This window comes from Pseudophryne corroboree, chromosome 5, assembly GCF_028390025.1.
Source record: "Pseudophryne corroboree isolate aPseCor3 chromosome 5, aPseCor3.hap2, whole genome shotgun sequence".
NCBI lineage: Eukaryota > Metazoa > Chordata > Amphibia > Anura > Myobatrachidae > Pseudophryne > Pseudophryne corroboree.
The window spans coordinates 628,357,969-628,373,437 of record NC_086448.1 but is presented as its reverse complement, the minus strand read 5'-3'; the positions used below and the strand labels follow the sequence as shown (position 1 = coordinate 628,373,437).

The following is a 15,469-nucleotide window of genomic DNA, read 5'->3' as shown; positions in this document are numbered from 1 at the left end:
ATCAACCCAGTCCATTTGATAGAGATACGTTAAACGTGGTAGCATGAGGGAAAGGGGTATCGGCTCCGAATTTATCCATTGGGATAGAATAGTTTTCTTTGCTGCAGCGGCCACACGAGCCAACAGTAATTTCATTCCTTTGGAATGTGGGGGATCCTGAGTCTGCACGGAGTTCCAGAAAGCCCAGGCCATCGTGATATTAAAGGAGATGCGAAGTTCCATATTTAATATAGGTTTGGACTGCCATCCAAAATGACTGTACTACCGGGCATGTCCAGAGACAATGAATAATATCGGCATCGGGGGAGTTACATTTAAAACATAAAGAGTTGTCAGATACTCCAGTGAGGAACCTAAGTCTAGGGGTGTAGTAGGCTCTATGTAATATCTTAAAGTGCATCTCTGCATAAGAAGATGAGACTAGTTGCTTATTTAGTAAACCACACCACTGAATCACCGTCAGAAGATCGGTGTCTGGGAAGTCGTCTATCCATTTGGCCATCCCTGTTGTGAGCTTAGATAGATCCAACCTCCGCCTAGTGTGAGAATATATTAAAGAAGTGTTATACGGTGCTCCTGGGGACTGTCGTACCAGACCATCCAGGGGAAAGGTGCGATCAGGAGGGTGTAGTCGTGATATTATGCTAGTGGCGAAACTACGGATTTGGAAAAAGGCAAACAGGGGAAAATGAAGAGTGGGGAATTTTTCTTTTAGTTGTGCTATAGTCAATATTGCGGAGCATTCTGTATTCAAAAATTGATATAGAAGGGAGAGACCCTGGAGATGCCAACCGTGAACAATCCTATTATCTTCTCCAACCTGAAAGCGCGGATTACACCACAAAGGCTGAAATAAAGAATCCGTTAGGGATAGGCCTAGGCGTTTCCTGAGTTTACACCAAGCTATACATGGCGTATATATTAATGGATTATGAAGTCTGTCATGTTGATGGGGAATAACAGCAAAATGCAACAAGTGTACTAAAGTGTGTTGAGGTGAGAGAGCCTGTTCCAAAGCTCCATTAACGAAATTGTCACAATCCCCCATCCAATCCAGAGCATATCTATAGTTGGCGGCTAGGGAATAGTCTTCAGGACAGGGGAGATTAATACCACCAAGTGAGAGGGGTTGTTTTAGTTTAATAAGTGAGATGCGGGGACGTTTGTTTGCCCAAATAAATTTAGTAAGGGCTTTGTTAATAGAATGGACATCTTGTTTGGACAATATAAATGGGAGCATCTGGATTGGGTAGAGTAGTCGAGGGAAGGAAATCATCTTATATAGATGACACCGACCCAGATAAGAAATAGGGAGATGTTGCCATTTCAAAAAATCATTCGTCATTTGGGTAATGTGGTAAGAAAAGTTCACCGTATATAGGTCAGTGAGGAGTGGCGGGATGCGAAGACCCAAATATTTAAAGTAACTGTGGGCCCATTTAAAGGGAAATGAATCGCCCCAATCCCGTGCCGCCTCCCCTCCCAGCGCCTCTGTTTTATCAAAATTGATAAGAAATCCAGAAATTAGATTAAAGTCATGCAGTGTGGTCAGTAACGATGGAAATGCCTGTTTGGGGTCAGCAAAATATAATAACAGGTCGTCTGCAAAAGCAGATACCTTAACTTCGTTGTTACCTACCCTAATACCTTGCCAAGTAGGATCTTGTGTAAAATGACGTATCAATGGGTCTAAGGCTAAATTGAATAGCAGGGGGGAAAGAGGGTATCCCTGACGGGTCCCTCTACCTAACGTAAAGGCAGACGAGTTTAAGCCATTTACAATCAGATGTGCCTGAGGTAGTGTATATAACATTTTGAACAGATAAATGAATTCCTCACCGAATTGCTGGGCATGAAAAATACGAAGCAAATGAGACCAAGAGACACGATCAAACGCCTTATCGGCGTCACAACTAACAATAAGTGCGTCTGGGCAGGCAGTATGTTGTGCACTATACATTGCTGCAATCAGTGTGCGGATATTATGAACTGAGGTTCTGCCTTTGACAAACCCTGTTTGGGCAGGATGTAGGACCCTATTCAGGATTGGTTGAAGTCTCATCGCAATTAGTTTTGTGAAAAGCTTCAGGTCCTGATTCAATAATGATATTGGTCTGTAAGATTGAGTATATCGGGGATCTCTTCCCGGTTTCGTAAACAACACAATTCTGGCATCTCCAAATCCCATAGGGGGAGGTTTTCCCTCCAACAGTGCATTGAAAAGGGATAATAAATGAGGTGCCAGATGGGGGGCCAGAATTCGATAATACTCCGCCCCAAATCCATCCGGGCCAGGGGACTTACCATTGGGTAATGAGTTAATCAGGGAAAGTAGTTCCGGTTCTGTGACCAGTTCAGTTAAGGATTGTCTTTCCTCTTCCGTTAAAACAGGTAGTTTTGCCCTCTCAAGGAATTGCGTTCCAAGAGTCGGATGATCCGGGGGGGCTTCATAGAGAGTGTTATAATATTGTAAGAAGGCCTCAGATATTGAGGGGGTATCAAAGATGGTTGTAGACGAGTCTGTGATTAGTTGGGGGATACGAGAAGGAGCGGAGTATGACCGTACCAGGTTCGCCAATAACCTCCCGGATTTATTTCCCCCTCGAAAAAATCTATTCCGTTGTAGATCATACGAGAATCTCGCCCGCTCCGTACATAGTGAGTCGTACATTTGCTTAGCAGCAAGATAGGCCTGCCTGTTGCCGGGTGAGTCCTGCAACAAAAGTGTGTCATAGGTTTTGGTCAGGTTACAAGCGAGGTCCTGTATTTGGCTCGCAAGCCGCTTGCGTCTCCTAGAGACATATTCCATAATTTCTCTGACGTCCTAGTGGATGCTGGGAACTCCGTAAGGACCATGGGGAATAGCGGCTCCGCAGGAGACTGGGCACATCTAAAGAAAGCTTTAGGACTATCTGGTGTGCACTGGCTCCTCCCCCTATGACCCTCCTCCAAGCCTCAGTTAGATTTTTGTGCCCGACCGAGCAGGGTGCAATCTAGGCGCTCTCCTGAGCTTCTTAGAAAAAGTTAGTTTTAGGTTTTTTATTTTCAGTGAGACCTGCTGGCAACAGGCTCACTGCATCGAGGGACTAAGGGGAGAAGAAGCGAACCTGCCTGCTTGCAGCCAGCTTGGGCTTCTTAGGCTACTGGACACCATTAGCTCCAGAGGGACCGAACACAGGCCCAGCCTCGGAGTCCGGTCCCAGAGCCGCGCCGCCGGCCCCCTTACAGAGCCAGAAGCAAGAAGAGGTCCGGAAAATCGGCGGCAGAAGACATCAGTCTTCACCAAGGTAGCGCACAGCACTGCAGCTGTGCGCCATTGCTCCTCATGCACACCACACACTCCGGTCACTGAGGGTGCAGGGCGCTGGGGGGGGGCGCCCTGAGCAGCAATATAAACACCTTGGCTGGCAAAATTACATCACATATAACCCCCAGGGCTATATGGATGTATATTAACCCCTGCCAGATTCCATAAAAATGCGGGAGAAAAGTCAGCGAAAAAGGGGCGGAGCCTATCTCCTCAGCACACTGGCGCCATTTTTCCCTCACAGGCTCTCCCCTGCAGTTAATACACTACAGAAAGGGTTAAAAAGAGAGGGGGGGGGGGCACAATTTAGGCGCAGTATACAACATATAGGCAGCTATAAGGGAAAACACTTTTTTATAGGTGCTATCCCTTTGATATATAGCGCCCTGGTGTGTGCTGGCATACTCTCCCTCTGTCTCCCCAAAGGGCTTTGTGGGGTCCTGTCCTCTATCAGAGCATTCCCTGTGTGTGTGCTGTGTGTCGGTACGGCTGTGTCGACATTTATGTGGAGGATAATGAGGTGGAGGCGGAGCGAATGCCTGTAAATATGTTGTCACCCCCTGCGGGGTCGACACCGGTGTGGTTGAACTTATGGAAGGATCAACGTGAAAGTGTCAACTCCTTACATAAAAGGCCGACGACACGGAACAGCCGGCTACTCAGCTTGTGCCTGTTCCAGCGTCTCAAATGTCATGGGGGGCTCTAAAATCGCCCGCTACCTCAGATAACAGACACAGATGTCGACACGGATACTGACTCCAGTGTCGACATCGATGAGACTGGTGTACCCTCCAAATAGGTCCACCCGTTACAGGATTGAGACAATGAAAAATGTATTACACATTTATGATTATACCCCAGGTACCACATAAAAGGGTATTGTGTTTGGTGAGAGAAAACTATTAGTAGTTTTTCCTGCATCTGAGAAACTAAATGAGGTGTGTGAGGAAGAGTGGTCTTCCCCCGGTAAGAAATTGATATTTTCTACAACGGTTATTGGCAGCGTACCCTTTCCCGCCAGAGGATAGGTCACGCGGGGAAACACCCCATAGGGTAGATACAGGGCTTACACGCTTATCAGAAAAGGTGGCACTACCGTCTTCGGGTACGGCCGCCCTGAAGGAACCTGCTGATAGAAAGCAGGAGGTTACCCTATAAGATATGGTCACACACTAGGGCATTATATTGCGACCAGCCGTTGCTTCGGCATGGATGGGCAGTGCTCCCGCTGCGTGGTCAGATTCCCTGTCGGAAAATAACTATGGATAGGGACAATATTTTGCTGAAAATAGAGCATATAAAAGACGTGGTCTTATACATGCGTGATGCACAGAGGGATATTTGCCGGCTGGCATCAAAAATAAGCGCTAGGTCCATTGCCGCCAGACGGGGGTTATGGACTTGGCAATGGTCAGGCAGGCGATGCCGACTCGAATCGGCACATGGAAGTTGCCCTATAAGGGGGTAAAACTGTTTGGGGATAGTTTTTCAGACCTCTTTTCCACAGCTACTGCTGGGAAATTAATTTTTTTGCCATAGGCTACCCCACAACAAAAGAAAGCACCGTATCATCAAGTACAGTCCTTTCGGCCCCAGAAAAACAAGTGGGCTAGAGGCTCATCCTTTTCTGCCGAGAGGCAAAGGTAGAGGAAAAAAGCTGCAACACACAGCTAGTTCCCAAGAGCAGAAGTCCTCCCTGCGTCCGGTAGGTCCACAGCATGGTGCTGGGGCTGCTCAGGCGGACCCGGGTACGGTGGGGGCCCGTCTCAGATATTTCAGCGGACAGTGGGCTCTCTCACATAGATCCCTGGGTCCTTCAAGTAGTATCTCAGGGGTACAGGCTGGAGTTCGAGACGTTCTTCCCCCCGCCGTTTCCTAAAATCTGCCTTACCGGCACCTCCCTCTGCCAGGGAGACGGTGTTGGTGGATATTCAACACTATAATCACAACAAGTGATTGTCAAGGTGCCCCTCCTTCAGCAAGGAAGGGGTTACTATTCCACAGTGGTTGTGGTACCACAACGGTTCGGTGAGACCCATCTTGAAATTAAAATACTTGAACTTTTATATCAGAAGATTCAAGTTCAAGATGGAATCGCTCAGGGCGCTTATTACGAGCCTGGACGAGGGGGATTACAGGGTCTCCCTGGACATCAAGGATGCGTACCTGCATGTCCCCATCCCCCCCCCCCCCCCCCCCTCACCAGGAGTACCTCAGATATGATGTCACGATCAGTTCCAGACGCGGCCGTTGGAGTCTTCTGCTCCTGGGAATGTTTCTGAACGCAGACCAGAAAAGAGTGTTTCTTCCAGTGGAAAAAGCAGAGGAGTTGTCATCTCTAGTCAGAGACATCCTAAAACCAGGACAGGTGTCGGTACATCAATGCACACGAGTCCTGGGAAAAATGGTAGCTTCGTACGAAGCATAATTCCATTCGGAAGACTCCACGCAAGGACGTTCCAGTGGGACCTGTGGGACTAATGGTCCGGGTCCCATGTACAGATACAACAGCGGATAACCCTGTCAGCAAGAAACAGGGTGTCGCTGCTGTGGTGGCTGCAGAGGGCTCATCTACTAGTGGGCCGCAGATTCGGAATACAGGACTGGGTCCTGGTGACCACGGATGCCAGCCTTCGGGGCTGGGGTGCAGTCACACAGGGAAGAAATTTCCAAGGAGATTTCGCTTCACATAAATATTCTGCAGCTAAGGGCCATTTACAATGCCCTAAGACAAGCAAGGCCCCTGCTTCAGAACCAGCCGGTACTGATCCAATCAGACGACATCACGGCGGTCGCCCATGTTCACAGACAGGGCGGCACAAGAAGCAGGATGGCGATGGCAGAAGCCACAAGGATTCTCCGATGGGCGACCTACACCCAGGAGAATGGGGACTTCATCCAGAAGTTTTCCAAATGCGGGTAAACCGTTGGGAATGACCACGGGTGGACATGATGGCGTCCCGCCTCAACAAGAAGTTGAAAAGATATTGCGCCAGGTCAAGGGACCCTCAGGTGATCGCTGGGGACGCTCTAGTGACACCGTGGGTGTACCAGTCGGTTTATGTGTCTCCTCCTCTACCTCTCATACCCAAGGTACTGAGAATAATAAGAAGGCGAGGAGTGAAAACCATACTCGAGGTTCCGGATTGGCCATTGGTACCCGGAACTTCAAGAGATGCTGGCAGAGGACCCTTGGCCTCTGCCGCTCAGACAAGACCTGCTGCAGCAGGGACCCTGTATGTTCCAAGACTTACCGCGGCTGCGTTTGACGGCATGGCGGTAGAACACCGGATCCTAAAGGAAAAGGGTATTCCGAAGGAAGTCATCCCTACCCTGATCATAGCCAGGAAGGATGTCACCGCAAGACATTATCGCCGCGTTTGGCGAAAATTTGTTGCTTGGTGGGAGGCCATGAAGGCCCCGACGGAGGAATTTCAACTATGTCGATTCCTGCACTTCCTGCAAGCAGGGGTGACGTTTGGGCCTCAAATTGGGGTCCATCAAGGTCCAGATTTCGGCTCTGTCGATTTTCTTCCAGAAAAAACTGGCTTCACTGCCTGAAGTTCAGACTTTGGTTAAAGGAGTACTACATATTCAGCCTCCTTTTGTGCCTCCTGTGGCACTTTTTGGATCTCAACGTGGTGTTGGATTTCCTAATGTCGCATTGGTTGAGCCACTTAAAACCATGGAGCTAAAGTATCTTGCGTGGAAAGTGGTCATGCTGTTGGCCTTGGCCTTGGCCAGGCGTGTGTCAGAATTGGCGGCTTTGTCATGTAAAAGGCCTTATCTGATTTTCTGTATGGATAGAGCAGAGTTGAGGACTCGTCCTCAGTTTCTCCCGAAGGTGGTCTCAGGTTTTCACTTGAACCAACCTATTGTGGTGCCTGCGGCTACTAGGGACTTGGAGGATTCCAAGTTGCTGGACGTAGTCAGGGCCTTGAAAATTTATGTTTCCAGGACAGCTGGAGTCAGGAAAACTGACTCGCTATTTATCCTGTATGCACCCAACAAGCTGGGTGCTCCTGCTTCTAAGCAGACTATTGCTCGCTGGATTTGTAGCACAATTCAGCTGGCGCATTCTGCGGCTGGACTGCCGCATCTTAAATCAGTAAAAGCCCATTCCACAAGGAAGGTGGGCTCATCTTGGGCGGCTGCCCGAGGGGTCTCGGCTTTACAACTTTGCCGAGCTGCTACTTGGTCAGGGGCAAACACGTTTGCAAAATTCTACAAATTTGATACCCTGGCTGAGGAGGACCTTGAGTTCTCTCATTCGGTGCTGCAGAGTCATCCGCACTCTCCCGCCCGTTTGGGAGCTTTGGTATAATCCCCATGGTCCTTACGGAGTTCCCAGCATCCACTAGGACGTCAGAGAAAATAAGAATTTACTTACCGATAATTCTATTTCTCGTAGTCCGTAGTGGATGCTGGGCGCCCATCCCAAGTGCGGATTGTCTGCAATACTTGTACATAGTTATTGTTAACTAATCGGGTTCTTGTTGTGAGCCATCTATTCAGAGGCTCCTCTGTTATCATGCTGTTAACTGGGTTTCATATCACAAGTTGTACGGTGTGATTGGTGTGGCTGGTATGAGTCTTACCCCGGGATTCAAAATCCTTCCTTATTGTGTACGCTCGTCCGGGCACAGTATCCTAACTGAGGCTTGGAGGAGGGTCATAGGGGGAGGAGCCAGTGCACACCAGATAGTCCTAAAGCTTTCTTTAGATGTGCCCAGTCTCCTGCGGAGCCGCTATTCCCCATGGTCCTTACGGAGTTCCCAGCATCCACTACGGACTACGAGAAATAGAATTGTCGGTAAGTAAATTCTTATTATGTCCTCGGATCACTGGCTTCGAAGCCGACCAAAACAAATTGATATCCTCCATATGTGTGCTATTATCTGCTACATAGTTCTGGAATGTTTGTTCCAGGTGGGTGCAAAAATCAGAGGATTTCGTGAGATACGCTGGAAATCTCCAATTGTATGATTGAGAGACAGGGGACTGTAGGTTAAGGGTAAACCACACTGGGGCATGGTCAGACAATGATATGGGTTCTATTTTAGTATCAGCCATGCGCTGTAATAGGGTGTCAGCTATTAACCAATAGTCAAGGCGAGAGGAGGAGTGATGTGGATGGGAGTAAAATGTGTACTCCCTGGAGTCAGGGTGTTGGCATCTCCAGGGGTCGCAGCGAATCAGTCAATAGGGATAAGGATTGGGGCGGTGTAGAAATATGCGATCTAGCAGAGGTGGATCTATCCAAACCCGAAGACTGGACAGTATTGAAGTCTCCGCCTAAAATAATCTCCCCCTCCGCCCATTCTTGCAGCTTGTTGTAAATGTTAGAGAAAAAGAGTGAGTTGGGACCATTAGGCGCGTATATAGTGGCTAAGGTGTAAAGAACACCAAAAATAGTGATTTTAATGAATAAATAGCGACCTTCAGGGTCACTAAGACTATCATTTATTTGGTACGTGAGATGTTTACTAAAAAGAATCAGTACACCTCTTCGTTTGGCTGTGTAAGAGGCCGATTTAAATTCCCCTATCCAAGAATCTCTCACAACATTAGGATCCGTATTTTTCCAATGAGTCTCTTGCAAGAGGGCTATGTCAGGTTTTAGACGTTTAAGATAGGAGAGGATCTTTCTTCTTTTGACTGGGGTGTTGAGGCCCTCAACATTCCAGGTTACTAATTTGATATGGGACTGTACTCTAGTGGAAGTGGCAACATTCAATGACATTTAGCCTATACCTGCTCTAGGCCAAGATTCCCATTTAACTAATAAGGAGAAACCCAGCCAGCCCGTCCCAGCGAGCGGGCTAGTGAGCCTGATGCCTGTACCTAAGCAGCTTAAGGATAAAAGGAGCAGCAGTGACAATGACATATAAAAAATTTGAACAGCTTCTAAATCAAAATCCCTACTCAAAAATATTTTAAATATTATACGAACCAAAGCGTACAGGTCTATGGGCCGGTCCACCAAGACGCCAAATAGATTCCAACTGAACACATGCGTGTAGCGGGGAACCGTGCCAAAAGACCATACAACAATCAAACATAACAATAACAAATAAGTAAAGAGAAAAGGGGGGGTGGGGTTAAGTCGGAGAGGGGGAGGAAGAGAGAGGGTCAGAGAGGGAGGAGAGCAGTTCGAGAAGAGTTGAGAACAGTAAGATACGTGGTCATAGAAAGAAGGAATGATTCGGTAAATACAATACGGTATAGATGACAATATACCCACATATACTATAGGCAAAATATATATCAACCAGTGGTAGGACCCACTCTTAGTAATTACTAAGAACCTGAATGTGTACTATTCAAGAAGATGAGGAGAAACAAGGCCATGAGGTATCAGTCATCGTCCATCCCGGCAGAGGAGTGTGGGGATAGTGAGTCTACAAAGTTCTTGGCCGTCTTCGGATTCTCAAAGAAGTAGGCCTTTCCCGCATGATTGACTCTCAATTTGGCCGGATAAAGAAGCGCAAAGCGGTGGCCCAGTTCGAAAAGTCTCTTGCAGATGGGCGAGAATTCTCTCCGTTGGGAAGCCACCATATAGGAAAAATCCTGGAAAAGCAACAATTTAGCATCTTGGTATTTCAAGTCGGCACATTTTCTGTAGGCATCCAGTAGCATGACCTTGTCAGCGTAGTTAAGGACTCTCAGTATGACGGGCCGGGGTCTATCATTTGTGGATTGCCGCTCCGGGCCTATACGGTGTATACGTTCCACTACAATGGATCCTGAACTCGAAACACAGCCCAGCTCCCGGGGCATCCACTGAGAAACAAGCGTCATGAGGTCACGGGGTTTCACCGACTCCGGTAGGCCGATGAGGCGCACATTATTTCTCCTATTTCGGTTTTCAAGGTCCTCAAGCTTATCCTGAATAGATGCCGTACATTTTTCTTGGTCAGAAAGAGCCGTCTTAGCCATGGTGAGATCATCCTCTAGGTCGGAAATTCTCTGTTCTGCCTCAGTGAGTCGCTGAGCATGTTGGTTCAATTGAGTAAGAGCGGAGTCGAGCGAATCCTTTAGAGGAGCCAGTTTTTGGTCCAATAACTGGGATAGGATATCTGTTATCTCGTTCGTCGTGCAGGATTTTGCAGAATCCATTGCAGATGCAGACTCAGATCGGGCACGGGGACTGGCATGCGAGCCCAATGGAGGGGAAGTAGGGCTATCGACCGAGGAGTTATCACGGCCTCGGCCTCTTCCCGACTGATTGCCACGAGTACCCCGCGCCTGCTTGGCCGCAAATTTATCCATCGGGATAGTGAGATAACAACAGCAGTGAGTGCAGCAGTAGATAGCTGGAGATATATAATAATATGAGTCGCAATATAAAGTTCCACCAGTAGAGGGAGTTCGGCAGATGAATTGGAATATTAGATGTAATATGACTGAATAATATTCCTTCAAGAAATAAAATATAAATATAAATACCGGAGGCAGGATAAGAAAAGGGATTGAGATCCCAGGTCCCTTTTAGTGGGTTCCAGTTAGGCTAGAGAGGACAGCCAGCAGAGATCACGGACCTGCCAGTGACCACAGCCGACTGCCTATGCTAGGGATCTCAGGCTCTCCTGCTCGCCTCCTCCAAGATGGCCGCCGGGTTCAGGGGGAGATGTGTTGCAGCAGGAGAAGAGTATTCCTCCGGGCCACCCAGCGCCCAGGGATCGCCAGAGGGGGACCTGACAGGTCAGTGGCCGCCTTCCCGGGGGGTACAGCGCGTGTGTGAGTCGGGCGCGGGCGAAGTCGGATCTTCCGCTCCGCCGCCCTGGAAGTCCGCGGCGGGTCGCGGCAAAACTTTAGGTCTCGGCCTGTGGAGGCGATGTAGGCCGCCGGGCTCCGGAGCTCCCCAAACGGTCCCCAGTTCTCTGAAAAGTGCCCCCAGTAGCGGGCCCGGCAGGGAGGCAGGGTGCAGATGATGGCACAAAGTGTGGGCCAGCGGCAGGGGGATGCTATAAAATAGCATACGCCGTGTTAGCAGCTCCAGGGCACGTCTTCCTCCCCTGCTGGCCACCAGCGAATCTTTAAGCTTTTTTTTAACACCCCTTTTCCACCAAAGTCCCGGGCCTGACCCAGGATTTAGTTCCAAACCAGGTCAGACCCAAGTCAACTCCTTTTCACACGGGTGCTGTGCCAGTGCTTGGAGATAACATCATCTCCGTGCGCTGGGAAAGCGGCTCTCCCCATGCTGTGAACGGGTCCCGAGTCGTACAGATGTGTCATCTTACAACTTTTCTCCATGTGCTACAAGTCGCGTTACGCATGAGTGCCGTGTGACTCGGTAGCGCAGAGCGGGGTTTTTTTTTGCTTCTTTTGCCGTGAAAATGCATCTTAGATGCAATGTAATGCAATAGGAGACTCCAGCCAGGAAAGGAGGAGGAGGGGTAGTGGTGACTGCGCAGCACAGTGCAGGCCACAGGAGGCTCAACGGAGTCTGTCAGGGCAGCGGCGGGGAGTGAGCATGGCGGTGCGTCCCAACGCAGCGGCTGCAGCTCTTGTGTGAAGGAAGAGGAGGACTCACCGGGCTGATATGGTAATACTAAATGTGCTGATCGTAATACACTGTGTAGTAGGGTAATTAAATCTGCTGAGAGGGTTATTGGTCAACCCCTGCCTAAGCTGGAGGAGATATTTAATAAAAGGAGGGTGTCTAAGGCTAATAGGATAATTAGGGAGCGTAGACATCCTTGTCATTCAATCTTTTCCCTCTTGCCCTCTGGGAAGCGTTATAGGTGTCTTGGTTGCCATACTAGCAGGATGAGGAACAGTTTGGTTTGAACTCTCATTTGTTTATTGATGCATAAGTGTACCGTATGGCAATTTCACTTCTGCATTTCTCTGGTGTTTTTAGTGACAATAAACTACTTTATCTTATCTTAGGATGCAGGAGCAGCTTCTGCTGATTAAAATGATACGCAGCGTGCCTATATTCTGTGTGTAATATTGGCTCTATCTGCATCTGAAATTAAACGTTAGTGTCTTCCAGGAAAACACTGTAGCATAGCATTTTGTATGCATATACAGTTGCAGTCACACACAGAATATAGGCATGCTGCGTATCATTTTAATTAGCAGAAGCTGCTCGTGCATCCTATTGCTTTACATTGTGTCTAAGACGCATTTAAAAAAAAAAAAGACTTGGCGCTACCAAATCCCGCCACGGTATGGTGCAACTTGAAGGGCTGTTTAGCGTGACTGCAGCAAGGATGTAAGAGGTCACGTCTGTATGACCTGGTTTACCCATTTCCACTGCAGCTCATTCCTGTGTAAAATCCTGCTAGGTACCCAGGAAGTATATCCAGGTGGAGCGGTTTCCACTGACAAAAATCATGGGTTGTTTGTTGTATGTTCATGTGCAAAAACACAGGATTTTCAGGTCTCTGGAAAAGTGGTATAACTAAATACTGAATTGTTGCTAAACATCCTACTACTAACAAATCAAATGACTGACTGTTCAGCTGTGTGAAGTTTTGTGTAGCGCCTTACATATGCAATGATGGTGACATGCTAACACACACACACATGGCCTCATTCAGAGATGGATGCTGTTCTCATCACTGACGCGTCTTTGGACACAGCAGCAATGAGAAAATATTCTAATGCTGCAGAAGGCATCATAGATCAGAGTGCTGCATCCTGGTCGCAGCCCCCAACCACCTAAGTCTCAGCTTACTCAGATTGACATACGGAACTACTCAGCTGGAGGCAGGAAGTCTGCGTTCGGCGACACAGACCATGGGCTCGGCACACCTACAAAATGGGGCAAGACACCCCAGTTTTGTAGAAAGGTCCCCGTCTAACCCCCCCCCCCCCCCCCCCCCACCACCACCTTTCCAAATTCCGCAGCAAGTCAATCATGCTGTGACCAGGGGAGAACTGCAAGCGATCTTGCAGAAGGAGACTGCTGCATGCACAGTACTGATCCTGTGCATGCGCCAATCTCTAACATACAGCGAGATATGCAAACACAATGAGGCCCACCCTAAGTAAAGAAATTCTTCCCAATTCCAGCAAATTACATTTATTTATACCTTTACAAATACCAGTTAATGCCTCTGACTGCAGCTGCTCCACTGAATAATAAAGTTAATGCATAGGATGTTCCCTCCCCAAATACTCACCCAGAATCTTATAGACAGCTAGGAATTTAATAATGTGATCACAAACTTGTCCTTCCGCTGCTGTGCTGAGAAGTAGCCCTGGATCCTCTGTTAATAGCAGAAACCTTTCCTTATACTAAAATAGGAAAATAAACAATACAATTTTACTATAAAGTTCTCATTAACTTAGGGTCCACAACAGTTCTGCACTTGATTACACAATAAAATCTTCATTCTCGATCAGTCATAGACCAACTTTCAAGCCAAATGTTTTGTGGGAGAGTGGCACAAACAAATCTGAATGAACCGCCTGCACATTGATGACAGACGCTAAATGACCAAAGGCAGATGTGATGCCACTTCACTGCCAGACATTCACAAGTGCCCAGCAGGGACAATTCTTGTGATTTGGCTGGTGGTTAATACAGGGCTGTGATCATTTAGAAGTGCTCATTTACAGTGAGCAGGTGGGACGTTTTCATTTTAAGTTGCACTTATGTGCGTTAACCACTTAATGGACTAAATGTTTTTCCAAAAAAAGTCAAATTGTTCGTTTTATTTTATGATTGAATTAGGGTAACATTTCTTTAAAATATATCCAATACAGTTTCATCAAAAACACTTTTTTTTATTTTTTGTTTTATAAACAACAGTACAAACACAGATGGTTAGAACGTTGTTAAGTTATCCAGCATCTGATCCTCTCTGTTGCCTCTGGGGGCTCCTCAGGGAAGGTGAGGGCTGTTTTTTTTTTTTTTTACATTTCCCCAGTGGCTGCTAAAGGCTGCAGCCGCTAAAGGGGGGTTGCTGCCGGGCTGACTGATCAGCAGTGAATAGCAGCACAGTAAACACTGGGGGGGAAGGGGGAGGAGATGTCCCTCTGAAATCGGCAACTGCAGGAAGATTGCATCTTCCCATTTTGACAGATTGCACCATACGACCATGTCAGGGAAAGCACAGCTGGTGTGGTTGCATCTGATGCGACCATGCCAGGCAAATGGTTAAGTGACTGGTTTAATCTGATTGGTTGCTGTGTCACATCACACACGTCAATAAATAATAATTTTTTTTGTATTTTATTTCTTCAGATGAATGGATTAAATTTGATGATGACAAAGTGAGCATTGTCTCTCCTGAAGATATACTACGGTTGTCAGGAGGAGGAGACTGGCACATAGCTTATGTTCTTCTGTATGGACCCCGACGAATCGCAGCTACTGAAGAAGAGGCCGAACAATGATGACATTTCCCTTTTTTTTTTTTTTAGTCCCTTTTTTTTTTTTTTTTTTCTTCCCCCTCTCTTTTGGGTGTGAAATAAATGTACCATATTTAGAATCTCTCTACTCCAGAACTATTTTGTGTTCTAGCGAAGGAGTTAATTTGTAGTTCAATTCACATTGACATGTAAGCTGTGAGAATCCATTCTTTCTGTTCACAGATCTGTGCAAAGCAAAATCAACTTTTCTTATTAATTCTTTATTGAATTTTAATATTGGAAAACAATGCCCAAATTTTTTTTTTTTTTTTACAAAGTTGTTTGAATCAAGACAAAAATATTTATTGCACACCTATGTCATTCATTGTTACTGTTGCATGTTAATTTTTTTTTTTTTTTACCACAGTACTTGCCTTATCTGACATTTCTGCCAGGAAGGAGGAATGCTACATGTTGCCTCATTGTAACAGTGCTGCTTTCCATAATTTAAGACTTGGCCACATTCACGTGTCCAGCTTCATCTAACTGGTCCAAGACTGTTGCTGGCATCATGGAGACTTCAGAATAAAATTGTCATCCACCTCTATCTGATTACTTATTTTTAGTACTTAAAAATGTGAACATCAATAATGTTTTATTATTAGTAGCTTAGTAAAACAAACTTGCTACACTGTGGTGGCAAGTAAACATACAGATGTGTCCTCTTACACTAATGCTGCAGTCAGTCATTCTCTGCACGACAGGTACCATGCAACTCTGCTTTCGCCGAGCATCTTATTTGTGTCTTTTCATGGGAATGTGAGTCTTAATTGCAGTGCGATGTGACCAAAC

The 15,469-nt window shown here is 47.0% G+C and overlaps 1 protein-coding gene across 1 annotated transcript in view; it reads left to right on the top strand.

Annotated features, from left to right (window-relative positions):
- USP14 (ubiquitin specific peptidase 14) overlaps positions 1 to 15,222 on the top strand; it is a 113,045-nt gene extending 97,823 nt beyond the window's left edge. The window contains exon 16 of the mRNA XM_063923570.1: positions 14,511 to 15,222. Within this exon, the coding sequence (XP_063779640.1) occupies positions 14,511 to 14,662 (152 nt within the window). The 3' untranslated portion in view covers positions 14,663 to 15,222. The remainder of the gene's footprint in view (positions 1 to 14,510) is intronic.
- Positions 15,223 to 15,469: the final 247 nt, after the last annotated feature.